General features: G+C 37.1%; 3 protein-coding genes across 4 annotated transcripts; 2 read left to right on the top strand and 1 right to left on the bottom strand.

The window, feature by feature from the left end:
• Window positions 1–2438: 2438 nt before the first annotated feature.
• On the top strand, window positions 2439–12650 carry LOC148957253 (collagen alpha-5(VI) chain-like). 2 transcript variants are annotated; one of them, XM_089115650.1, is made up of 11 exons: window positions 2439–2684; window positions 4642–4989; window positions 5689–5961; window positions 6650–6697; window positions 7585–7641; window positions 8951–9571; window positions 9941–10011; window positions 10048–10162; window positions 10458–10537; window positions 11655–11810; window positions 12198–12650. In XM_089115650.1, the coding sequence occupies exons 1-11, from the start codon at window positions 2633–2635 to the stop codon at window positions 12285–12287; spliced, it is 1911 nt and encodes a 636-aa protein (XP_088971776.1). In that variant the 5' UTR covers window positions 2439–2632; the 3' UTR covers window positions 12288–12650. The 2 variants fall into 2 exon arrangements, with proteins under 2 accessions (XP_088971776.1, XP_088971775.1); XM_089115649.1 differs by having other exon boundaries at window positions 2440–2684; window positions 9941–10162.
• Window positions 12651–14809: 2159 nt separating this feature from the next.
• On the bottom strand, window positions 14810–20947 carry LOC148957254 (serine/threonine-protein kinase RIO1-like). Its single transcript, XM_089115651.1, has 2 exons — window positions 20802–20947; window positions 14810–17578 (listed from the first exon to the last, which is right to left on the bottom strand). Exons 1-2 carry the CDS (start codon window positions 20928–20930, stop codon window positions 16055–16057), a joined length of 1653 nt encoding a protein of 550 aa, XP_088971777.1. The 5' UTR covers window positions 20931–20947; the 3' UTR covers window positions 14810–16054.
• A 49-nt stretch (window positions 20948–20996) lies between these two features.
• Window positions 20997–24975, top strand: LOC148957255 (cytochrome b5 domain-containing protein 1-like). The gene is made up of 4 exons (XM_089115654.1): window positions 20997–21182; window positions 22531–22607; window positions 22985–23203; window positions 24656–24975. Exons 1-4 carry the CDS (start codon window positions 21062–21064, stop codon window positions 24884–24886), a joined length of 648 nt encoding a protein of 215 aa, XP_088971780.1. The 5' UTR covers window positions 20997–21061; the 3' UTR covers window positions 24887–24975.
• The last annotated feature ends 2061 nt before the right edge of the window (window positions 24976–27036 follow it).

Here is a 27036-nt window from a genome sequence, read left to right on the forward strand (position 1 = left end):
AAAGCAGCGTGTGTAAAGGGCCGCGGAGAGGATTTATGGCGCCTAGGTCAGGACGAAAGTAAATAGAAAACCTCCCCCTACGGTAGACTCTTCTAGGGGGTACGGGCCAATGCTTACCTCAAAATTTTGATAAGGATAGTTGCAATCTGTCCCCTCAATGATTGGCTAATGTGAACAATAGCTTACCCCGCCTTAACGGATTACGCTGCTGGCTTTGGCTGGCCTAGCTGTGGTAGTGAATGTTAAGGAGGTTGTAGTGCTATACCAGAAAGAGGACTGGGCACCAGTATCCCAGTCCAAAAATAGCTTTTGGGGGCTTTTTTGAAGCTTGATATGAACTTCATCTTATTCAGCATATCGGATTGTGTACTTGTACCAAACTTCATGCTGTTATAATAACATGCACAATTCTACTGCTATGCGTCTGCACTATCAGGAAACTCGAGAAAGCTAGCCTGAGCCCCAGACTCCAAATACTTCTAGTTTGGGGTCTGGAACTCAGGCTAGAGAAAGCGAGTTGTTTGACAAAACGAAAAGTTTCCACAGCCATAACTTTTTGCATATAGGTCAGATCACATTGCTCTTTTTAAATCTTTTGCTCAGTTTTGCATGTTCTTTCCAACAGTATTATCAGATTCGGTAGTTGAAATTTTGCTGACCGTGCATTTTTCATGCTTCCGGAAACGCAACTTCCGGTCATTTGCTAGAATGTTACCAGGACTTAAAATGATCATTGTCCTTTACTCTTATGATTTAAACTTTAAAAACTTCGGTTACCCAGTTTGCTAGAATATTATGCAAAATTCCCTGTCTAAGTTGTCTCTGATTGGTTCAAATCGTTTATTTATCCATCAAGCTCAGCGGTGCGTGAATTTCACTCCCGTGAAAATAAAATTGAGCACAATAGGGGACAGACTGCCTTTGAGTTGCTCTGTATTTTGGTTACTAAATTGCTATAGTGGCTAACCTGCTCTAGTTGCTATTACTTATGTTTGATAGCCATTAGATTAGAAGTAATAGCTGCCCTATTTTGATATAATTTGAACGTAGCTGGGAACTCTCATGTAGCTAAGGGTCTAAATGTCCTTAAAGGTTCAGTATACTTTTGTTATACTAAAGGATGAAGGAAGATGACTTAGGTTATAAATTGCCGAACTATGCACAGCCTTAAAAGACACAATAATAAGATTTCATTGCATTAAGGTTGTTTCTGAATTTGCCTGATAGTGTTGCATCAGCTGAAAGATGATTTAGTATGCTCAGATTAAAAAAGAATCGCCTTCGCTCTACCATTGGCCAAAACAGGCCATGTCACTGACTTTATTGTCCATAGAAACTGATACTGCTGAAAAAACTTGACGATAGCTCCATAATTGACCATTTTGCAGATGTAAAAGCAAGAAAGACATTTCTTGATTAAATCATAGTGATAGATAGAAATTTACTAGAAATTCACCTGAAGCAGCTAGCTCTGTTTGAGATAACATAACTGGGTTAATTTTTGTTACTGCTTCTATCTACCTTGTATCAGTCATGCTAGACATTTGTTATTATTGTTACAATTATTGACAGTTTGCGACAATGGAGAGGCTGAATTATTACCAGAACTGTTACCAATCCAGGGTAGTTTTACGGACCAAATTTTACATCAGCCGAGAAATTTCCTATTTCCTCCTTATTGTACACTGAAATGACATCCTCTGGATAGCCGTTCTCCAGAAAAATCATACCTCATGTGCTTCATCGTACCTCAACAGTCACGTGCCCGCGATTTTGATTGGCTTATTTCGATCCACAACTGGGTATATATGTTTCCTAGCGTAGAGTTTTCGATCTATGTTCTGACGTTTTAAACTCTGAAGGGTGTCAGACTAAAGGCTTTATTTAGTTCATATAATGTTTGCTTTTTTCAAAGCCATTTTTAAGTTCTGTACCACCAAAAGATTGTTATTATACAGAATTGAATTTGAACATATCATGTTTGTGACTGTATAGTAATGTGTTATATCATACAAATATGTGAACTACGTGTTAAGCCCTTGCCAATAGTGACGAATAAAACATCGGCATAAGACATCATATATCATTGTTGCATGAACATGTTTCATTCGTTTGGCCACCATGTTTTACGACGTTTTACGATGTTTTACGACGTTTTACGATAATTTGCCAAGGTTGATTTCCATAAAACTTTTCGTAAAACATCGCTTTTGTTCTCATGTTTGATCAATATTGTTGCATTTGTTTGGCCATACATTAAAACATTTGTTTTACAAAAGTATGGTTTTACCCATACAAGCGCAGTAGGGTAATATTCCGCAAATACAACACAGTACTGTCGGAAGCTGTGCGGCAGCGCTTGACCATTACATATGTTCGGGCTTAAGTCCGTTGGCCTAGCCCATTGGTTCGATTACAATACACCGTCTTAAGAAGAACCCATAAATCGTTACATTTGTTGAAGATCGGCGTCCTATTATGTTGATAAATAAATAACTCTTTTTCAAAGTTTGTTTTGGACTGATAAAAGTCAGTTGATTAAGAGAAGCACGCGAGGAACACGTCGGCTTGCTCTCTCGCATCTCTCTGCCTAACCTTACGTGGAATCTTTTTATTACCAAGAGTTGGCACGATGTACATCACCCTATTGTTATCCATTGGCTCGGTGTTATTTCTCCAAACACGTAAGTATATCGAATTTATCACCTTGCAGTTCCTTGCATGCTCAAAATATAAAACATGAAACATTTCTAATAAAAAACATTTCTTGCAAAACTGCTTAAGATTATTGTTCATTTTTACAATACGAAAGCATCGATAACGTTTCACATTATGATACGAATGAATACGATTTGAAAATCACAGCGTGACGAGTGGCTGTAAGGTAGACCTCCACTTGGCCGCGCTCACGGCGCGATCAAATTGGTGCACGCTCAAAGGCAATAAATTGAGAATCGCGTTGACAGGACAGGCGGCCGTCCGTGACACGTATGACAGTCGAACTCAAGGCGACTTTCAGTGTTCACTAACATTTATCAAATCAGATTGACTGAAAACGGCCGCTTATACGATAGCTTGCAGCGGTAGTGTTGAATGCATCACCCGTTACAATGAAACTCAATGTAACACACACATTCAGGAGGCTGAATTGGTTCTGTTCTCATAGATTCCCGAATCAAAAGAAAAAAGAGGAGCAACATATTTTAATAATCCTTCGAATTTTGTAGCTGACATTTGAAACATCTGAAAAAATAATTCGGGATCCGACACAGTTGTGCATGTCGAATGCATTCACTTTTAACTTTAGGTTGCTTGTAAATTTTCCTGACCCCAAACCGTCTCTTTCTGGGTGAAGAATGAATCTAAATGAAGAAGTAGAAATGAGGCTCTACTTCTTCATTTTCTAACAAGAACTTTCTTTGCCGATTTTAAGCTGCCCTGTTTGTTTTGTAACTTTACGCGGGATTTCAAAGCTGTTCTCGTGATTCATATACTTTCTCCAGTCAGGGGCGGATCCAGAGCAAATTTGCAGGAGGAGCAATTGGTAGTGGGGGCGCTGAAAATTTTTCAAAAATTGGTGACGAGAGTACGCTGTATACAACAATTTCAGATCCATTTTCAAAATAAACAACATGACTTTGAGATAATCCTTGAAGCAAATTAACCTATCAGTCTCAGAAACTTTTTCACCTTATTCTCATTCTTCAAAAGGGGCGCACAATTTCCAAAAAGGGGCGCCAGACTTGCTTCAACTCGTCGAAGGAGAGGCAACTGCCCCTAGTTGCCCCCTTCCCCCTTAAATCCGCCACTGTCTCCAGTCGTACGTGCGAGGTTCGGTTCGCCGTCCAACATCTCTGAGCAGAACAAGTGGTCAAACCACAGAACTGAACTGAACTTTTCACTGAGCAAGCATGTTGAGCGTTGCTCAGTGAAAGGCTCAGTTCCTTTGACTGGGGCTTTAGGCTTGTCTTTGTTCAAAGTTTTATCATGCCAAAACTATTTATTTTACGCTTCTCTGCGCGCATACCGGCAGTGCATCGGGAATTGGTAACGTACTTTTGAAGTTGAAGAAGCACTTGACAAAAAGACGGCTTGCTTTTACTTGCTGCAGTTCTTCTATTGCTAGTAATTTTTCCAATACGTTTCAGATTTTATTTTATTTACTCAATTAATTTTTTAACGTTTGAACTTGCCTGTTCAATTTTTTTAAAATTATTTTTATTGAATTGGAAACACCTTTATCACTCGTTGAGATATCATTTTGAGTTTTGTACAATTGCCACCATCATCTGTCAGTAAGCTCCATTTGAAGGACCAGATTCAGCCTTCCTCCTTCCTCTTACAATTCTCATGACTTCCGAGTTCCCTGCAAAAAGAAAGAGCCTGAACCATTATGTCAACAATCGAAGTTGGACGAAAACGATAATTTAATACCGAAATTTTAAACAGGCCCTAAAATTGATAAACTGAACGAGGTTCAGTGATATGGTCGCCCCGCCCACCAGCAGCACGTTCCAGTACCATACATAAAAAATTCTGTAAAGAGGCAGCATAAAAAACACGTTTGATATACAAGGGGGTTTATAAAGCAAATTAGGCATGGGACCTTGATTGTGAAGTCTATATCTATTTTCTTTCCAGATTCACAAGAGTGTATTCAGCGCCAAGATGTTGTAATGGTTTATGAACTGGCATACAATACTCCGAATCAATTCGAAAATGTAGAGAAGGCACTACAAGAGTTGACATGGTCACTAAAGCTGAAGAACCATGACTGTATCAGACTTGGTGTCATTCTGGTCTGGAAAAAGGTTGATACTTTGATACCATTGTCCTGCACATATGGTGATGCACCGTGCTATAAGACGGCGTTAAATATCATCAAAGAGCAAGCAAAACAACAAGCCAGCTCCGGAAAACTGAATTTTTCATATGACAAGAGCAATTTGGCTGCAGCAATTGAAACTGCTTATCAAATGCTGAGTTCACGTAAGTTTAGAAGAAAACCTTACCAGTAATGAAGAATTAACCCTTACAGGCGATAAAAGTAAGTGAACCTATTATGCTTGAAAATTTCATGCGTATCGAGAAGTGCCTTTGCTCATTTATGAGTTATTTTTGTATGATTATAGGTAGGGACAGGGGCGTAAATTGGCCAATAGGTTTGGGGGGTGAAAAGGATTCTGCCCTGCAAAACTGAGTGGTGCCCTTCAGATCTCGAAGCAAAACTTGGTCTATAGGTTACAAGTAAACGTTTTACAACCCCCAGAACCCCCCTCCCCCCGGGATTTTCACCCCACGAGCAGGGATCTTAGCACCACCCGCCCCGATTTTTCCCAAATGTAAGCCATGCAAAAATCGCCCCCTTCTTAGTTGTTAACCTGTTTAACTCCTCCGAAAAGTTTTTAGCCTTCTCTATAGTTGTTATTCACCGTGTTTCTTAATAATAGGTAAGGTGTTAATTCTAAAAGAGGTTTCAAGAAAAAAACATACAATACTCAGAATTTTTTTTTAGATCTATCAAGGAAAGATTAGAAAAAAAGTAAAAGGCAAAATCATAAAGAGGAAAAGTTTTAAGAATGGCGATAAAACAAAGATGAGGTTCATTATAACCCTGATGGTGTTCCTGATTCCCTAGTTTGTAAGTCCAGCTCTAATGCATAAAATAGCTTCCCTTTTTAATTTCAGAAAGCTCCGGTGCCAGATTCAGCGTTGGTAACTCTGTTATATTGGTTCTGAACAATGGCCCAGGCAAAGATAATTTACCAACAGAAGACGCTGTAAAACACCTTCACGACTACGGTATCACATTGTATGTGGTTGCGATTGGAGATGGCAAAAAAGAATATTTGAATGACATTGTTCTTGAAAAAAACAGCGCGTTCCCGGTAAAAGATGGAGGTAGTGCCATGCCTGCGCTGAAAACGATCAGTAAACTTATCAATGGAACATACCGATTCGGTATGATTATCTGATTACTTAAATTGCTTAGGACATTAGGGGCGTAAAGACCTTTATAAGAAGCAAGCTGTATCAAAAGAGCTATATATACAGCATTTAGCCCCTAATAATCCTTGAGGTTTTCTCCGTCATCTCAAAGTATACCCCCCAACAACCACGGCGCCAATGGGGAGGCTTTTTTCAAAGGTTCTTTGACATCTTTTCTATTATCTTTTAAAACAGAGTAACTTTTTGAACTCTTTATCTTTGAAAGTGACCTTTTTATGAAACCAGCCAGATTAACCGCCATATTTACATTTAAAGGGAAAAAACAAAAAAGTTGATTTTTTGACAGTTTACATACAGTCACTAGAAGCTACAGAATGCTAAAGTTATCTAAAAATTTGTCACTATTAAAAATGAATCGACGTTTCGAAGGAAGGAGAGTAGGCCTGGTTTGAATGCAACTTGTTCGTTAAAGAATATCATAATCAAACTTCGAAAGACAATTTCTTTGATTTGCAAAAATAGGGCAATTTTGGAAGACGATTTTTATTCCCTTATTCTTTCATTCCTTTATTAAATCACTAAAACTAGTTTCCTAGCAATTCCTATTAAAAATTTTACTGGAAAATTTGTAAATACTCGACCATTTTTGGCAGATGAAAAAATGAAAAATGTATCATTTCTTAAACCACTTTTGTTCTAGCTGAAGAAACTTTTGATCCAGATACTGGAGAAATCGCTACAAGTCTACGTAAGTGAATATTTTAAAAGCACTCATTTAATAAAGACGCCTTGAAACCTCAACAAAAATAGAAATTAGTAATAAATTTTGTATTTGGATCCTTACTGCGTATTAGGTTGCGATTAGTTTTTCATAATTCATTTTACGACTTCAATTGATGTAAGATATTCCTTGCTACTAATTTGTTAATTTTCTATTTATTTAAATTGAAGATTCTTTGAAGTTCAGCATTGCTAAACGGCAACCCACATTAAATAATTGAAATTAGATTAAATCATAGTAAAGAAACCAACAACCAACACAATAGGCAACAAGAGAACGTAAAACCCCCGGGGAAGATTAGTTGTTAGGCTCACAAAGGTTTATCCTCTGTAAATAAAGTTTATCTATCTATCTAACCTCTAAAATTAGTGATCTGTGATATCGAAAGTTGTATTTAAAACTGTTTTAAACAAAGACATGGGCTCCGACAAAGGTTGAGAAGTGGAAGGGGGGGCCACGGGAAAATTCAACACTCATAACAAAAGATTTTGAAAAAAACTCTATTGTTTTGCAAAAAGTGGGGGGGCAAGACCCCCCCCCCCCCCCCCCCCCTTCGTCGGAGGCCCTGAAAGTTGTATTTAAATAGTTTTAATTGATCCGTATATCTGTAGAACCTGATTAGTTCAAGCATTAATTGAGCATTGAATACATTTTAGCTCGACATATCTTGTTGTGACCCTCCTAGTTTATGTTGACCTATTAAATGTATATGATTTGGAACAACTGGTCAACACTTACCTTTGGAGTGTGTGCGGCAATTTTCTTTGTTTCTTTCACGTTTTGTGAACCTTCGTATTTTTAAAACCTTTCCTGACTTTAAATCTCTCTGAATGAAAACATTTTTCTATCTACAGGAGTTGAATTTTCCCCACTTTCTGTTAATGCTGAAAGCCTACGGTTAATACTCGCTGGTAAGTCAAGTTGTAACATAGCTATTTGTTTATCACATTGTTTTTTCCGATGTGTTTAGTGGAACGGTCATAAAGTATCTGCTTCTTTTATGGGGGTTGACGATATTTGGGTGGGCCATGAAAAATTCTGTCAAACCTGTATCAAGCTATGAAAAATGTCATTTCGTGGGGCCATTAAAATCAAATTATAAAAAATAATGTGTAAACTGAAGGCCAATCCGTGTCACTTTTTATACGAAACAAAAAGTGATCCGTAGCAGTGTAAACGGGACCTTACACAGCTCTCACTTTGGACATATTCAGTGCAGCTTGAAAATGAAGAAAAATGTTTACAGATGAAGATAGGTTCCGACTTAAGTGGCTCAAAACTCATATAAAAAACGGTTATAAAAAGGGTTTCTATCCTTCACAAAGTATTCATGATCCTTTCCATGTTAGTCTGATCATTCCTTTCTTAAGGACCAATCTCACAGAGTTCTTAATTTATGACATCACAAAAACTTCTCAAGAATCCCTTAGAGCCCCATGAATCACTTCTAGTTGTGGAAAATCAGTTAAATATGTTACGAATTGGCAGAGATTTGGCCAAATGAGCTCTTTCCCAATCAAACCTCTGTAATTTGATTTCTGTTCATCTCATAACTTTATCAAAAAGTTAGATAGCCCGCTAGCAAACCTTCAATCTTTTATTGGCCATATCAAACCAGATTATTGACATGTTTAATTGATTTTGCATCTCTAGAAGCATTTAATGGTGTTCCTTTCGGTTATGTAGTCAAAATTCGAAAAATCTAAAAACATGACGTCATGTTCATGACGTCAAACTTCAGACTTCTACAAGTCTTACATTCTGTTGTAACTGACGGCGGCAAAGACGCCCTTTTAAATTGGCTCAAAAATCAGTTTATGATGCTCACTGGTAGTGGGTTCTGACAATGACGCGTTTAATGGGGTCATGACAAATCCCGATATTGCTATTGGGCCACAAAGATAAAATAGAAATCTAGGATTGGCTTTTGATTGTTTGCCAAGTTTTTGGAAAATCGTCCACCCCCATATAGTAAATACTTTATGACCAATCCCTGAAGTTAGAGCAAGTTAATGATTAACAGACAAGTGCATAAACATTTTAATATTTTAACAATATAATTTTTAAGGCGAAAGTCAAAATACGAACAAACGACACAATTTTCAAACAAGTATTATTGTTGTTTTCTTACACAATGTGCCCTTCTTACACAAAGTACTCATTGCCAAAAATGTATAGAGTCGCTGGTTAAAAATGCAATTTTATTCATCTTTGTTCTAGCTGATGAAAAATCAAATATATGCAGGGAGGCAGTTGACATTGGGTTTTTGATTGATTCTTCAAAAAGCATCAAACAATATTACTCCAAGGAGAAGTTCTTTGTCCAAAGAGTAGCATCAGCTGCTGGATTTAACCAAGGTTCTCGAGCAGGTGTCGTTCTTTTTAGCTCTGCATCCTATGTGAAAATGCTTGTTCCCTTTACAAATAACATTGTACAGTTTAGAAACGATGTCGAAAAGATGCCCTTATATGGGTACCAAACTAGAATAGATAAGGCGCTCAAAGTCGCTGGAGAAGATTTATTTGCTGCAAAGAACGGAGATAGACCGAATGTAAAAGATATCTTGATTCTCGTTACCGATGGGAAACAGCTTCCAGCTGCTGGTAATTACGATGTAGGAAACGAAATCGTGGTTGAACCCGAAGTTGAAGCAAGAGGCCTTCGAAGCAGAAACATCACCATATATGCCATTGGTGTAGGTGGTGCGGTGAACAAAACTCAGCTGGAATTGATTACAGGCTCACCTAACCAGGTTTACATGCTGAAGCGATTCGATGAACTCGTCACAGATGAATTTGTCAAGAATCTTACCGAGTTTGCATGCAAAGGAGGACAGCTGAGTACGTTTGTCCCATTCTTTCACAAGTCATATCCAGAGATTTGATGCCTAGCATCAATGGGTATAAGGGTTCTCTGTTTCATATGATGGAGAAATATGATAACTCTACAACATGTTTCATATGATGGAGAAATATAAATAACATTAAAGCCAGCCAATTACCTAGAAATGTAACAGAAGCAAGCATTTAGTTGTAACAAAAGCCACTCGATTCTCTTCGTACGAAATTCAGCTTAATAGACGGTATAGGTCAGGAAAACGTAGCATTAAACTACAACCCATTCTAAGCTCTTCAAATAGATAGAAAATAAGCAGTTCAGTAAGATCAGAAAGTAACTGAGTAACATACATTTCATGATTCTTTATATAGAAACAGCTACACCAGAAGTGATAACTTTCACTCCCAAAGCACGAACAAGCCCAGCAACGACCCCAGCAACGACCCTAGCAACGACCCTAGCAACGACCCAAGAAACCACCCTAGCAACGACCCAAGCGACCACCCAAGCAGCAACCCTGGCAACGACCCCAGCTACCTCAGCGACTACTAAGGGAAAGAATGACTGCAAATGCAAAGATTGCCGGGACTGCGGTGAGTATTCTGTAATTTTGTGTTCCTATTATTGAGGATACAAGAAAAAGTTCTTGAAATAGATTCATTTAAGTAACCACTTGCTGTCACCAAAGATCTTTGCTGTCACGTAGCGAGTTATGTATGAAAGCCTCCTCTTCGTACACTTATGGCTTCAAATGTTCCTTAATGACTGTTTTTGCTCACATCCCCGGCTCTAATTGCTCTTTCAATAAGGCATGGACGTAATAGACTACTGTATCCAGCTGATCTTTTGAAACACTAGATCATATTTCTTCATTTACCATTTCTTTAGGATGTACAGATGACTGTGGATGCAGCAGAGGTTGTGTGGAAAAACCAGCTGTGTATTTGAATATCTTTAATGGAGCAAACGTGAGTGAATTGGATTTTATATTAGACTTCAATCATAGCTAGATCGAACACTAGTCCCTCTCGGCGTTATGTTAAACACGATGCCGTTTTTTCCATTGAGCGTTGTTGAAGTTCAATACGCAATGAACAGTATTGGGAAAAAGGTTAATTACATTTAACATCCTGTGCCAATTTTGCAGTAAGTAGAAACCTTCTGTGTGACTTATGGCCTAAGTAGCCTTCTCATTTTTAAAGTTGAAAACCTATTGCAATGAAAAGACCAACCTTTTTCATACAGTTGGTGGGAAGATACGATGGGTGTTGGGTTCTGCCAATCTTTTTGTCAATCACTCTCTGTAGTAATACAACAGCATACGAATCTGGTTTTGCATCATTACGGAAGTCTAGCGTCATTGCGATGATTTTCAAGTGTTTCAGCGTAAGCTGAAAGCTCTTCTTTTTTTTCTACTTGCGATGCTATGTTCAAATATGTTTGTTTTAATAATATGAAATATTTCGAGCGCATCTTATTCAGATTCATGAGAGGGCTAACCGGTGAGCTGGTTCTGTATACTTTGACAAAATATTGAGACTTGAAACTGAAAGACGTTCGTCGTTTCACATTTATAAAAAAAATTTCTAAATATATTGAAATTTTGAACGTTTAAACTGTGCCATTTTTCGTTTTTTATTGTTAATACGTTTTTTAGAGTCTTTTTTACTAACAGTTTGTTTTCCTTCTGCATTCTGCATTTTGATCGAAACAAATAAATAACGAATGACAAAAAAACGGTTTCCGTATGGTTAAATTACTGTTTTTAAACATACTTATAATTTTATACGGTGCATATACGGTGTTTAATACGATAAAATATTACGACATGACATTACAGTAGCTTGACTGCGCAACTGCATACAGTACACGTAGTAGTTGAGAATCTAGTAATACCCAGCCTGCAGTCCTTTCGATGCACTGTGACATACCCAACGAAACGATATATATCTATCTTGTCCTGCTTGTACGTTGACACATGAAATTTGTCAACTCTTGTCATAGAAACGACAAATCAACTTTTATTTTCTGTACATCTCAATTTTTCACCATATTTCAACTATCAATGATTTTTTCTGCAAACAGAGTAATAACATTGTGGTACAAAGTTCAGAGGTTTCTCAGACTGGCCCGAAAAACTCTCTTAAAGAATATGGACAGGAAAGGAACATTCACCCAAAATTAATGGCTGGGACTAGCCTTAAAAACAAAACTGTTGAAGAGATCAGAGAGCTTCTTAAGGTAATTATCACTCATAATGCCACTGAACTAGTAAAACAACTCACTTCTGGGCCTGCAACCTGTTTTCCTTCGATCTGCACCTTGATATAAATTTCTAATTACATTTAGCAATTACCCGACGTTTATGCACTTAGGATGACGAGCAAGAGAAAGTCTTTAATGAGTTTGGCAACACTCCGTCCTAGATTCAAATGCGCATGGAACGAAGTTATTATTATGCATGCTCTGACTCCAGGACGGAGGGTTGCCTCACTCAGTTTAAGATTTACGCTCCCAAACATTCTAAAATAAGATTCTCCCAAACAAGCCATGTTTCCACTTAACTTGCTTTTTTCTAGCACAAGCAGTATCTATGTAAAGACACTTCTAATTGGATATTTCTTTTAGACATGGCTTCCATATCAAAGCAAAGTCAATGAAGCTGTTGCAGAGCTAATTCGTCGAAATATACAAAAGAGAAGAAAAAGATCCGTTTAGATTTTTTACAAAAACTCCTTCTTTTTCGACTTTTTCTACTAGCTTTTAAAGATTTAAAACTTGGTTTTGCGTTGCTGTTTGCAGGATTTGAAAATCGCCATATGTGAATCAGGACTTAGAAGGCTGGTTAGAACAAGACAGTTCTTGATTTGATTGGTTTTTATCGAATTGGTTTTTTAACCAATCAGGTTCATACTGGCTTGTGGACACGTGCGACAACATCCTTCAAGTGCCCTTATATGGACATTTTCAACTTTCAATGATCTTTCGCAAACTAGTTTGATTCGAATTCTAATTATATATTTCGAATTCGGATTAATCTCTTCTATTTTACAATATTTTTTATCGATACAGAATACTTTTCGCTGTGATCATGAAAATAATATGCCTTTTTCTTAAAGGAGAACTGACACGCAAAAATAACTTTGGCTTATTCGATGCAAAATTTGTTGCTGACTTCAAATCTGGAAAAAGTTTTCTTCTTAGATTCGTCCTTTTTCTGATATTTGCACTTTTATCCGTCAAATACGTCACAGCCAGGACTCGGGAATTTCCCGAAGCGGAAACAGGATTATCGCCAGGAGTTGTTAAAATTCTCGGTTGACGTCACAAGTGACATGTTAACAATGCCGTTGTAAAGGCTTTGACCGCAACGGTGAAGGTACAAATGAAGTTTCGTGTTTTATTGAAAATAGTCCGCGTTGAAAAGACAAAAAATTGTCAGGCATTTCATTTATAAGTATAAAGAAACTAAAAAATCCTAGCTACATGTCTGCTAGGACGCTAATATCCACATGAAATTTATTTTTATGCCATGATATCTTCGAACCAGCATGCTTTGAAACATTGAAAGAGACTCTAAGCTTGTGAAAAAAAGGAGTCGACTTTGTTTGAAAACTGATGCCGTTTTTTCAAAGTTTTTATTTTTATAATTACAAATAAAATCGCAAGATGGGGGGACGGGGGGAGGGGGGTTGAAGCAATAGCCAAAAGACAAACGAAATCTAGTGGAGACAGCGGTAAAAGCGATCCTGCAACCTGCTTTGGGTGCAGAAATATGAATTCAAGAGAAAACCTTGGTTGTTGGAAGCTGCGAGTGTGACTAAATAATAATTTCACTGAACTTGATTATTGTAACAGAGGTTGAGATACTAGGGAATAACCTAGTCTTGCAAAAAGACCATCTCCCACCCAAGTCAAAATTGCTTGCAAAAGAAGATAATGCGCCAGTTGATATTCCTATGACAGCTAAACAGCATTTTCTTCGACTAAGAAATAAAGTTCTTTGACTAAGAGCTAAGAGCCTATTCTGTAAATCCAGATTTTTCGACTGCCAGGTAACTTATCAGTTCCCGAAACCCTTCACGCCCGGTGAAAATGGCATATAATCCGCACAAGTCGACTTTTAACCCGCCTTTACTATTTAATATCACTATACAATAAACGCGTTTGAAACATTGAAAAACAATCATGGAATGTTACATTAACAATGAATAACTTGCAGTTCCGTTTAGGGCATCATAGGCATTTCAGCGAATTAGGCCTTACAGACAAAGCAGTCTGGACAAAGACGCCTCAATCTGAAATGAAATTCTAGTTTTTGGATAACTGATCTCATTTAGATTGTAGCAATAGCATTTTTTAATAGAAATTCCATATCAGTTTGTAATTCCCGTCTGTACTTTGTTCATAACATCGTCACTGTTGAGCCATGGGACGACTGTCTGCCCAAGCGGCAGCGCTGGTTGGTAGCAAAAACTCAGACGGCTGAAACTCTCCATTTGTTTCGAAATCAGTGTAATAAAACTCGGATTCAGAGTCCCAAACCATTGAAAAAGTCAATTATGTGTCAAAAATGCAAAATTAGCTCCTTTCAAATGCACAAAATAAACATTTGTCCGCAGCATTTTCTTAAAGGTTTCTATAGAGAAACACAATACGTGCTGAGAACATGTCACTTGTGACGTCAAAGATGATCGCCCACTCGTGACGATTTTCGCCTTGAGTCTCAAGTTGTCGGAATAATTGTCGTTTCTCAACTTAAAACGCCTGTATTTCAAAAACGGTAACTGTGATTTAAAAAAATTTTTCGATCCCGGAATTTGCTTGTCACCAGCTACCATTTTAGCCAAACTTATTTTTGCGTGTCAGTTCTCCTTTAATATTTGTCTCATGGCAGTTCTAATATTATTCTCATGGCAGATAGATAATTGATAATTAATAATTAATAATAAATAGATAATTGGAGGTTGATGGCAAATTTTAAAAAAGCCGGAAATAATTTTTTCTGATTGATACATGAAGTTTGCAACAAGTAGTTTGATTACATGAAACTTCTTCCAAATGCTTTTGGTGAAAACAGACAAGATTTTCGCTTTTGGTCATGTGGAATTCATAACACGTGACTCGAGAGGAGAGGCAGCAGAGTTCAAGAGTTTATTCCAACAAGAAAAACAAAGCTTTACAGTACAAGACATAAACATGCATTTTAAACAAGGCAGTTCACTAAACAAATATTTCAAGGTTTCTTTATATTTATGTTCTTCGATTTCATCAATTGATTTTATTAAAACAACGATCTTTCTTTGCAAATTAAAACTTTTACTGATTTCGCATTGGACGATTGTGGTTTTATTTTCTAAATACGCTGGAACAATTTGACCAGGATAAAATTTATCAACTTCTCCCCTTTAATGCTGGCATAAACGAAGTTCATCGGGGATATTTGCAAGACCATCGCAAACCTTACCTGATTTGTTTGCCCACAACGTAATGAAAGTAATGAAAACATGAAAGTTTTGAGACCAAAATTAACGTATGAATACCAGTATCGCATTTAAGATAGTCCCAAAGCAGATAGGTGAACTCAAATAAAAACACACAGACAAATGTTAATTTGAAACTATGAATTCTGAGATCAGCGTACAGGAAGATTGTTTTCATAATAATAAGTGAAATATTTTGATCACATTGGTTGCTTAGACCCCGTTTACACTGTCCCGGGACAATTTTGTACCGTCACGGTTCGCAAGGGTTTACACTGTCGCGGTTCAAAATTGTTCCGGTTAGCCGTTCCGTTTACACACTACCGGTACGACCTAAATTAAATGGCAGAACATTGTTTAAAAGAGGCGAAATTTCGTCAACCGAGGCAATCAAGGCTTGGACTGGGAGCAATAAAAAATAAGTACGGAGACAAAACTGTCCAGAATCTTCGAAGTCGTCGTCTTTTCAGCAGAATTCTTCCTTATTCTAAGAAGTTAAATCTCGTTGTCGAAGACGGTGGTAACCATCGTAAATGGCTGCTGAATAGATAACCAGCCCAGTGATCGCTGCCACTTGTTTTAACATGGCGATAAGGAATTTGAAAACGTAGTTTGGATTTTCAACAGCCATCTTGACAATTTCCTCGTCTAAAAAATCGTCCACAATCGAAGCCTCGATTACCTGAAGCAGCCATAAATAAAAACCTCATTGTGAATCCGTGACAGAATCGTCTCGGATAGGTGTCTACATTGTCCCGTTTAAAAACGGAACCGTGAAGGTACAAAATTCGTTCGCTTTCAAAGCAGGAACAAAACTGTTCCGGATAGCAGAGCAAAATCGTCTCGGTTCCACAGTGCTAGCGTAAACGGAAGGGCAAACCGCGACAGTTTTGTCACGGTTCCAAACTTGCACGGGACAGTGTAAACGGGGTCTCAGTTCTCAAATCTAAACCAGATAATTTTCTATTTCTCATCCAAACTTAAAAACGCAACATTTTACACTTATCTCTTAGGTTTTCTTGTCTTTCCAATTTTCTCCCTCCTTTTCTTCACATGTTTAGGCATTTTGTTCTTTCTTCTTTCCCGGTTTTGTTCTTTCACTATCTTCTTGTGTTCTTTTCTTGACATTTCTTCCTCTGTTTTTATTTCGTTACCACTGCCAGTGTCTTCATTATCTGACTCTGCACTTGATGCTTCATCAGACATTTCTTCATCTTCTATCTCTTCCATTTTGCTTTCATCTCCCCTTTCTGTGTCAAGTATGCTGGGATGTTCTTTGGCTCCAGATAGATCTGGTTTCAATCCAGTCACCATAGGGTAATAAACATCCTCTGAAGTGCCATCTTGTGCTTTCATAGCATCCCGCTCAAAATCTATTACTTCATCTAAAGTTCTTGGTATGAATGCATTTTTGAATACTTCTTCATCCACCAAATCTTGTTGAGTGACGTCTTCTACACTGCGATTAACAGCTTTTTCTTGGATTTTCTCCAAGTATTCCTCAATATTCTCATCGTTAACTGTAGGATCTGTGACAAACTCAAATAGCTCTTTCACTGTCATTGTGCTTACATGATGTTTTCTGAAAAAGTCATTGATATTTGTGCAATCTTTACGAAGAAATGTGAGGGCAGCTGGGTGGTCATGCTCAACTGACTGGGAAACATCTATGACGTAAAGCTTGTCAATGACTTGGTTAAAAAGCATGTTGAACTCACTCAAATCTGCATGGACTAATTTGCACTTCCAATACAGATCCCTAATTAGCCGTACACATTGCATATAGAGTTCTCTTGATTTTGATTCAGATATAACACAGTCTTTTAATAAAGGTGCCGGCCAACCATTACAGCCAATGAAATCCATAACAAGGACATGACTTCTCAGTAAATATGGCTCTGGGCAAGGTATTTCATTGTTGAACATTCTAGTAAGGTTTCTCATTTCCTTTTCTGCCCATGTCTTAACCATCTTCCGTGGGTTACTCTTGCAATACCCGTGCCTAAATCTGAACTCTCCTGTAACATACTTATCTCTGTCTTTAAATGTCAATATTGAAGTCTTGTAAATTTTAACAGCTCTGTCTTCACCATTAGGCCCACTAGCGTGATAGACATTGGCTTCTTTCCCTGTACTGATACATCCATTAATACTTTTGATAAAACCTCTGTTCAGTAATTTAAACAAAATCATCTTCGTTCTGGGATCCAGTACTTGTTCAACAGTTGCTCTGTCTGCTTTGTCTTTGGTACGCCTTTCAAATTCTTTCTTTGTACCACCTTTAGCCAAACTACCACCTTCTCTTGGACCAACGAACTCACTGACACTTATTTTATTCAAAAACTTGCCGAATTGTTTCTCCTGCGGTTGCAGAGCTGCTTTTAGCTTATTTTGAGAAGTTCCAACTTTATGAACCACTCCTGTTGTAACATTGCCAGTTTTGAATCCGTAATTGTCCTCCCAGTCATCATACGCATCGTCACTGTTTTCCTCGTATTCGTCGTCGTTTCCAGACCAATCATCTTCCTGTAAATCAACAAAATACAATGCAACCTAAGTAAACATCACCTCAGCATCATCTCAAATTAGCACACTAATGTACAAAAATTAGCTGTGAGTAGTGGTACAACCGCTATTGATGGTCGACATGTTTGTTTGTGCCCACATATAAAGCTAACCACCACGAGAGCCTACCATCTATAAGGGCAGGTTTTGAAGAATTGACTATTTAGCTTCAACTCTAGAAATTTTCTCCATAACCTCTCGAGTTTTATCAATTTATCAATTCCATTTATATATTGAACAGTGTTATTCTTAAAATGGCTTTGAAAAAACAAACATTTTGAAACATATTTCAGCTTTTCCACTGATACTCCTTTCAGAGTATAAAACGTCAGAACATAGATCAAAAACCCAAGCTAGGAAAAACCAATGCCTAGTTTGGATCGAAATAGGTAAATAAAAAAGGCCAGCAAATGACTATAAACGTTGCCCTAACAGTGCCACTTGCAAACAGATAACATTATATTACCAACGGAGTCCAAGGGCAAAAACGGGCTCGTTCTGTCTACACCATAGTAGCTTTCTATCTTTTTATATAAAGATTTTATCCTAAAACCTTTTGCTGTTTTAACTTATCAGTTAATTACATCAATCCGAGGAAAGGCCGATTTTCTGGGTTTATTAACCGACATGAATTTGTTTAGCCATGAAAATCAAATGAGATAATCAGCAAGCCGCATCATGCCAAAACTGAGGCTATTAAAGGTTTACTCGCAGTGTACACAATTTGCAAAAAAGTCAGCTAATTAAGCTTTCACCTCACCCAATTACAGTTTATGACTTTGCTGTTTATAAGTTGTGACCAGTGGTGGACACTTGGTCAAATATTGGGGGGGGGGGGCAAGCCTATTATTTCATAAAATGACTTAATATTTTCCCATTACTGGTTGTGACAGTGCCCCTCCTGTAAGGAATGAATCGCAACCAAAGTGTGGCTTGATTGGTTGATGGCAAAAATTGTGTACATGGCCCTTTGGTCCTAGCTTGCAGACACAAATGGCCTTTTTATTGTAGCTGCAAAAAATTTTGCTCCATGTTGAGCATGGCAGGTAGGACAAGTGCCTTGCTGGGCACCACTTGTAAGTAAGAGCACTACTTAAAACAGGCCCAGTACTCTGGGAAGGGGGGTATGTTGAAAGTTGAAATAGTGTTATATTGCATAACTTTTTCTCCTCATATCATCCTTTAAGGGGAAAGTTGCAGTTCTTTGATGATATTGTAGAATTTCCAAGTAGGATTACCAACACTAAACGTTTTGATGTGCACCCTTACTTAGTAATGACAAATTTGGTAGGACACAGGAGATGTTTGGAAATGGATTTTACCCAATATGATAAAAGTATAAGAATTTAGCAATGAAAATTTCACAGTAATAGGACTGCTCTATGGACTCCTACAAATGCTTTCAGAGAAGAATGCAAATTAGAAAAAACTCTTCCGTAAAATATTGACTACCTAAACATCTCTAGAACACACATGCATATACCTCTACCCTAATAAAATTACCTACAATTAATTTCTTTTGAAAAGGCATTGTCCAAAATTTCAAGCACCATGAACAGTTTACTAAACATCACTTTGGCCATAAACAGTTTTCGTTGACCTCTTACACCAAAAGTCTTGATACTGGAATTATTTAATTCAATGAATAAACTGCCAAAAAATTTGAAAAATTTTACAAAATTCTGATACTGTATATATAACTATAACTGGGCTAAAGGCTGAGAGCCTGTCACAGATCTTTGGAGTGACTTCACCATGCACAGCTATTGCACCGCAGAACTCAAATGAGGCTTAAATCATTCTCCGACCACTGTGCGCATTACTGCCTATAACTTTTGATTTAGTTTAGATATCGCAAAATGGTCAAATGTTTCAGATTCTTTATTAAACTACCTATCATTTCATGCCTGCAATTTGATATATTCGAGCAAATCAACAATTAGAAAATTTGTTTGAAGTTAGAATTACAACAATGGGAATTTTGGTCAAGGTATTCCGTGGAACATTTATTGACCTCTAATATCAAAACTTGTTATTTCATCAGAGAAATAAGTTTGTTTCTTCAAGATTTACTCCAAAAAAGTAATTATTGAAATCAATTTTGAGTTTTTGAGACATTTTTTGTATGAAATCATGCACATTGAGTCCCAACGAAGCTTTAGGCCACTGCGCAACCCTTCTTCCTCTGCTTGCACTTCTCTCCAAAGGCAGCTACTTGAAAATATAAACAAGAAATAAACAGTTTATTCCTTGTTGTTTGTCCTGTTTACGGTTTGGAAGTGATTCTCGAGAATTTTGATATCACAATCACGTGTTAAAGTTAAAATTTGAATATTTCAGTAGCTTAGGAGATTTAACCAATGGGACACCATGATAATGTTAAAGATCAATTGTTCTTCCAATGTATGCAAAGAATTTCAAATAAATATGTGCTGGTGTTCGGAAGCACGAATGAAGTTTGTAAACAGTAGTCAGGGCCTAAACAGAACGCCGTTGATGAAATTTGCAAAAGCGGCCTCAAAACAAAAAATTATTTTGCAAAATAGGAATTTTATCCTTTTAGATTATTAAGTTAAATAAATACCTTTATACTCAAGCTTTTAGATAAAAATATTTCTAGTCAATATGACGTTATGACCACAAAATTATCGAGAGATGAAAAATTTGAATATTTTGAAATCTGGCTTCCAGCGACCTTAAATGCATTCAAATTGCCTGCTACTAGGATACGAGTACATTAAAATCTTTTCTTAGATTACCTTCTGACGAGGGCCAACTTTCTCCAAAGGGGGCAGTAGCCCCCTTTGCCCCTCTCTAGCGCCACCACCAGTGGTGGCGCCAGCTATTACAGAGTGGGAGGGTAACGGGCGCGGTCAGTGGGACCACGCCCCTTTTGCCTCGTTTCAGTGATTTGTACGAAGATAATTTTCCTTAGGAAATTTGATCTACTCCTACCCAGCGTTTTTTAATCCATTTTTAGAAGAAATATGTAGACCATATTTTCAGAAAAGTGGGGGGGGTAATTACCCCCCCCCCCCCCCCCCCCATAACACCTCTTGGCGCCGCCACTGGCCACCACTGATTCAAGGGAAGAAGAAATAGGCCCACAACCACACAAAAAAGCTTCATTCAAATCATTGCCAATTTTCAATAATTCAAAAGTTCTCAGTACTCAGAAAATTACCTCAACAGCAGCCTTTTTTTTCTCTGCATATTTTCCTTTCGTGGGAATTGTTTTTCTGGGCTCATCTCTTACATTAGCTACAATGTCTTCATCTGCATCCATAAAACGTGCTTCGTCGACATCCGCCATGCTTGAAATTTCTTATTCTGTTGCTGCTGTTGCACTAGTTCAAAAAGAGGCCTCTCCCCATGACAACAAATATGCTTCTTGCAGCCTAAACAACAAGTTTTAAAAGTTGTTCCATCCGTTTACATGTTTTCATGGCGAGACCGAAATACTATACGCCGAATGAAGTAAGTGTCCATAACACCTTGAAGGATTTGTGGGTGTCTTTCCTGGGGAAAGTCTATGACTTGACGCCGCTCTGCCAAAAGCATGTCGGTAAGTCTAATGTACAGTCTTTTCGAAAGGGTTTTTATCATTTTTTTTTGTAAAATATCCATGACGATTAACAACCATGAAACAGCATAAAATTTGAGTTTAGCAGTAGAAGTCTTAGCAAAAATATGAATTTAAAAAAACAACATTTCGAGTGACACCGGCGAAAATTTCAGTGAACATCCAATTTTTTTCAAAATTCTCTGATCCAAGCAATTTTTATGTTCACATTTGGCAAATATGGATCGTAGAATTGAGATCGTCATGTTGAAATTAGTCTGTACTGAAAATTTCAAGTTGTTTGAGCCGTCAGACTGCGAATTAACCCATTTTTAAGATTTAGCTTTGCCTATACATTTCAATGGAATTTGTTGCTGTAGTGAATTTTTTTTAAAGAAATATCTTGTTTCAGTTTCAGTTTCCTATAATTTTGAAATCCCACTACATCTAAAACGACAAAATTTAAATACAATTAAATATAACATGCTTAACTAATTAATACAAGATAAATACTACACAAGAAATCTAAAAGAAACAATATATGTTATTACATCAAGAAGACAAAAGAATTGTATGTAGGGGAATTTCTTAAGGAGGGGCTCTCTCAGTAGCTAGGCTAATCAAGGAGAGAGCACCCCCTATTTATAATTTTCTAAATCTAAATATTAAAAGCAGAGTAATTTGCGACCAAACGTTCTAAACAACATGACTTTTTCAGTATAAACTAGTTGAAAGATACAGATTTCAATTCTGAAGTCCATTTTTGAGAAAGATCCATAGATAGCGAGATACAATATCATGGATGTCAACCTGGAATGGAGAATAAAATGAACGGAGGCTTTAATAATACGAATTATGCAGGGCAGTAAAATTTGGGCAAGCATTTTGGATTGTATTACAGCCATTAAATTTTTGAGAATGAATCATAAATTGTTTACAAAAGATTTCTAAAGCTTTAGCCAACATACAAACCAACATATTATTTGTATTTGTGTTGGTACATCAATAAAATTGACCTTAAGGCAGTCTTAAAAACTTTTTGAAAACGTTTTCTGTAATAAATGTAGTAGAAGTAGTTTATGATTATTTAGACTGGATAACACTGTACAACTTGAAAATTGGTATAAATAGTGGTCCAGCATTTAAAAACAAATAAAAAAATATTACAAGCTTTGATAAAATGCTAGATATATTTGTATATATACTGTATATTGCAAAATTTACTTAAAGGAAAACTACACTCACTGTCCTTACTTTAGGAGAAACAATGAGTTATTTCTTTTGATATCTAGCTTGACCATATTTTGTCATAAAGTTAATAAGTTATTTAATCTGACAAGCTTTTTTGCAGGAGATGTTTTGTTGAAGCCAATTGTGGCTGTTGGAGGTTCTGACATTTCTCATTGGTTTGATCCAAAAACAAAAGATGTAAGCACATTTTCTTATCATTTGACTTTTATTTGCTTCTTTAGCTAATTTAACTTAGTTGTAATAAATCAGAACAATAGCAGTTGCCACAATACAAATTATGGCAATTATATATTTTGACATGACTCATCAAACAAGTCTAGTTGGTAAAAATGTACTTCTAAATGACCTTTAACAAGGTGTTTTTCTGGCGATTAAGAATCCCACCCCACAACAATGATTATCTCATTGACTTTCATGAATCTGGAGGGCCATATTTCTGAAAAAGATGTACCCAATATCATCATTCACCCTCTGCTGCCACCTTCCTATGAAAAATGTCAATGTTACAATGTTATCAGTATTTGCCTATATTTAGTGTAGCATTTTTATCACAGATACGAACATGTGTAGATCCAAAGACAAAATGTGTCTTTCCATACACACCTATGGGAAGATTCATTCACATTGCCCCAAGATGTCCAAGAACAGATTGGGCAAATGATTTTGGCCGCCCTTGGTGGAAAGATGATACCTACTGCATTGGACTGTTATCAAGAAAAACTAGAAGAATTCGAATAATAAACACACTAACATCTCAGGAACAAACATTGGAGGTAAAAAGCTTGTTTTCCATTCAATAAAGGGATGCAGTATTTAGAAGATTGGACAGGTAAATGCCCATCCTATCCTCAAATGTATGGAGGGTTAAGCCATTTTAAGCACATTTCTAAATTTTTCATTAAGAAGCCATTAGCTTGAAAACATTCCTCATTACAGTTTTCCATCTTATCTAATGTTTAAAGTTGCAGTTTTTCATACCTTTCTCTGGAAAATTGAGCCACCTGCATAACTGCAGGTTTATCATCATTTCATTACTGATCTTCATTGTTCCCTACTTATCAAATGCCTTTATTTTGCCTGTCGAATCAATCTTTTGTTAAACTACTTAAAAATGAAGTTACAACCTCCTTAACATCATAGGCGTAGGAGATATAATGCCTGTGGATCGGAGCTCTGTGGCTGGGGACTGCAGGCCCTCTCACCCTAATTTGGAATTCAAGCTCTAATCGGGCAGTATTACCTAAATGATGCAAAAATATCCGGGCAAGGCCCATAGTAAGCCCTCTTCCCCTAAATGTATAATATCCACGATGCAGATGCCTAGCATCAACCTAGCTTGCTAGCATACAATCCTCGGTATTGGCTTACATCAAATTTGAGAGCAAAATGTCTACTTCAGTGCCATACGCTATTTTCCACTTTTTTGCGCTTTTATAATTTTCAGAACAAGAGATTTATTCAAAAACAGACTTTCCTAAGCGGTTAAAAAGAAGTTGTTTCTTTTCATATCGTCTACTTCGTCTCATTTCTTTGTTGCTAGCATTTCTACAAATTATAAACTTTCTGCAAAAATGAATCAGAAAAAGATAAATAAGTTTCGAACTGATAATTTCCGGCCTGAATCGCTCTAAACCGTTTAGATTCTCGTCTATTAATGCAAAGTATGCTTCCTTGTGGTAGCAAACTCACGCAGGGCACCAATGATAGACTTTTTGGAAGAAAAGCCCTCCCTTTTTTGGTTAACTACGGTGATCAATTCTTTATCTCTTTCCCACAAAACAGCGAAGTATGTCTCTATTAAGAAATCGTTATGGTGGGTGGACTCAGAGTGGCTTGCACCCTTTTTTAGATGTTCCCACAATCTCTAATTACCCCTTTGTAAAGAAGACAACCTTGTTCTCTCCATATTTAGAAGTTTGGGTGCGAGGATGGCTCAGCTGTTAGAGGCGCTGACTACAGACCCAAGGGTCTGTGGTTTGAGCCCCTGGCATGACCAAACTTTCACCTAGAGTGAGGAGAGTCGCCAGCTCTCTGTTATTCCAGGCATAGGAATCACGAGGTGTGGTTACATCGAGAGCAAGGACCAGGACACTGCTCGATAAGCATAAGCTTCTCAGTGTCCTAAAGACTACCTTCGGGTGCTAGGTAGAAACAAATACAAAATATTTAGAAGTAGAAAAATATGCATACTTAGATTACTCAAATTTATACTTTATATCTTACAGGTATGCTCAGAGGAAATCATGTCTGAGATTTTAGAAAGGTATTTGGTGTACAATGCCCACGCAGGAAGCTACACGTGGAAATACAACGGTGAGAATCTCGCGATGCACAGGAACCTTGAAGCCAACAATGTTGTAGACGAAAGCGAAGATTTCTATATTTTGGGGATGGATGAAGATCAGTTTCTGCCCGCTTTGCATTTGTACTTCAATGATGACTTAACTGAAAAGTAAAGTTTTTTATCTTAAACTTTTAGTTACTGTCATTTAACATGTACGATATAATTTGTTGATTCTGTATAATAATGTTTTTCCTAGTTCAATTAATTGTTTCTCTGGTTCAGCCATCTCTGTTTTGCTTGTTTTTTCAAAATGAAAATAGTTACTAACGCATAACTATCTTTGCAGTTCTATCTTTCATTCAGTTTTTGCTATTTTTGTTTTCAAGAAAATAAATATAATGTGATAATGCGCTTAATTTTTCATACTATAAAAAATCTATATGCTACATTGAAATCTTGCAAAAATAATTGCTAGTATTTATCTTGGATGTCTTACTTAAAGTGCATATGACACGAAAATTTTTATTCGCCCCCAACACGTAATCGAGTATGCTGATCACGAAAACCACCATAAAATTTTCGAAAAACAAACACTTTCATAATTACAGCTGTTTCAATGTCGATTTTTGCTTCAAATTCTGTCACAAGGGATTGGGTCGAGTTTGACAGGAAGTGACGTAAAGTGGTTGTGTTAGTGAAAATTTAGATTGCTAACTAACAAGAAATTATACGGCGGAGTTTTACTTGCGAGTTTATGAACATGTCTCACGGCAAATATTCAAGCTCGAGGGCGTCAGCTTTTGACGAAAGTGAAGGGGAATAGCTTTTAGGTGCTGCTGATGGGCTATTTTTGCCTTGCAAGAACAAACCAGTCTTTTTCTGCGGATAATTCAGACGCGGAACTAGGCGAAGCTGGCATGGCTCGAAGCTTTCATGACCTGGCAGAGGACGAAGATGGAATTCAAAAATCTCAACTGCGTGATCGATGGCGAGGAATTATTACTTTGAGTCAATGGTGAGTGAAATAAGTTGTCATTGTGTTTTTTAGTGTTATAAATTCAGTATTCCCTGTACATCTCTGCTGTTTTTAGGCCACCATTCCCTGATCATAGCGGCCTGGCCTATTGCGTTGTAAGGGCGAATGAAGAAGAAGTTATACAAATACTGTCTAGTTGCTATACTGTAAAAGTTATAATGTCTAGAAATACAAATTCTGTTTGGCACCTTCAATTCTTAGAATTAGTAAATTTAATATTTTATTTTCATTAAATCTGGCAGAAATAAGTATACCATATACATATAAAATATATATGTAATGTTAGGATCCTGCCGATTCTAAAGAATGTAAGAGAAACTCAAATCAACCATTATATTAAGTCATACAATGTTTTTGTTCAATAGGTATCTCTGTGCAATGGCATACAGTCTTGGTGTCTGTCAGAGACAAACGTAGATACTTCAATTCCAGAACTTCTGAGAGATTCAAAACCTTGTTGATGCCAAAGCAACTCCATCTGTGCAGAGCTTCCGTTAACGCTGCTTGCCTGTGAAGAACGAGGAACACAAATTTCAATGTTTACATTTAACAACAAACATGATCCAAGATTAATTTTTTGGTCTTTGACCAAGGCTGACCAGGTCAAAGACCACTATTTCTGTTATACAGAAACGACTCCGTGATTTAATTGAAAGTTTTTATATCATGTTTTTTTACTTGATGACTTCTGTTTATTGTTAATCGATTCTCACTTGCATTTTGAATTTTTATCCCATAGAATATCATTTCCCTGCTTCTTAAATATTTCTTGGGTTGCCAACCCCCTGCTTTTTTAGTTTCCAAAACCTTTTTCGCTTTTGTATAAAATATTGAAGTAGTTTACATTTGTTTAAATGGTTTAAAAAAATAACTGCAAAATTGATTATTTGGGTTATTTTTATGTAATAAAAACGGTGATATGGACCCAAACGGTGAGAGACAAGGAGTCCCTTTTTTCCATTAAGCGAGTGCCCCCGGTGTTGTAGAGTCATTACCAATAACGTATCTCAGCTGTTACACAATAGAACGTTGTTAGGCAGTTATAAAAAAACAATAGGAAACTTATTACTCACCATGCTTTTTTCATTCTTGCTTCGTTCTTTGTCCTGTTTTGGTTTGCGAACTGAGGGTAGAGCATCACGTCGAAAAAATGTTTTGGTATTTTCGGTGTCAAAACCAGGAGGAGAGGGAAATGTACGGGAAAAATCAGTCGGAAAAATACGCTGCATTTTTAATAAGTAATGCCAAGCGCCGAACTTCTATTGGGGCAGGTTTTCCAGGATGGC

The sequence above is a fragment of the Rhopilema esculentum genome, unplaced genomic scaffold (genome assembly GCF_057945365.1).
Source record: "Rhopilema esculentum isolate cy_ngs unplaced genomic scaffold, ASM5794536v1 HiC_scaffold_36, whole genome shotgun sequence".
NCBI classification, from domain to species: Eukaryota; Metazoa; Cnidaria; class Scyphozoa; order Rhizostomeae; family Rhizostomatidae; genus Rhopilema; species Rhopilema esculentum.

Bases quoted from the DNA above. Each gene is read 5' to 3' on its own strand.
- LOC148957255 (XM_089115654.1), top strand. From the start codon at position 21,062: ATGGCGAGACCGAAATACTATACGCCGAATGAAGTAAGTGTCCATAAC. The intron at 22,608-22,984 runs GTAAGCACATTT...TTTTTATCACAG, and splicing joins TTGATCCAAAAACAAAAGAT to ATACGAACATGTGTAGATCC. The intron at 23,204-24,655 runs GTAAAAAGCTTG...TATATCTTACAG, and splicing joins CTCAGGAACAAACATTGGAG to GTATGCTCAGAGGAAATCAT.
- LOC148957253 (XM_089115649.1), top strand. From the start codon at position 2,633: ATGTACATCACCCTATTGTTATCCATTGGCTCGGTGTTATTTCTCCAA. The intron at 10,163-10,457 runs GTGAGTATTCTG...CCATTTCTTTAG, and splicing joins CAAAGATTGCCGGGACTGCG to GATGTACAGATGACTGTGGA. The intron at 11,811-12,197 runs GTAATTATCACT...TATTTCTTTTAG, and splicing joins AGATCAGAGAGCTTCTTAAG to ACATGGCTTCCATATCAAAG.
- LOC148957254 (XM_089115651.1), bottom strand. From the start codon at position 20,930: ATGGCGGATGTCGACGAAGCACGTTTTATGGATGCAGATGAAGACATT. The intron at 17,579-20,801 runs GTAATTTTCTGA...GTTGATTTACAG, and splicing joins AAAAAAAGGCTGCTGTTGAG to GAAGATGATTGGTCTGGAAA.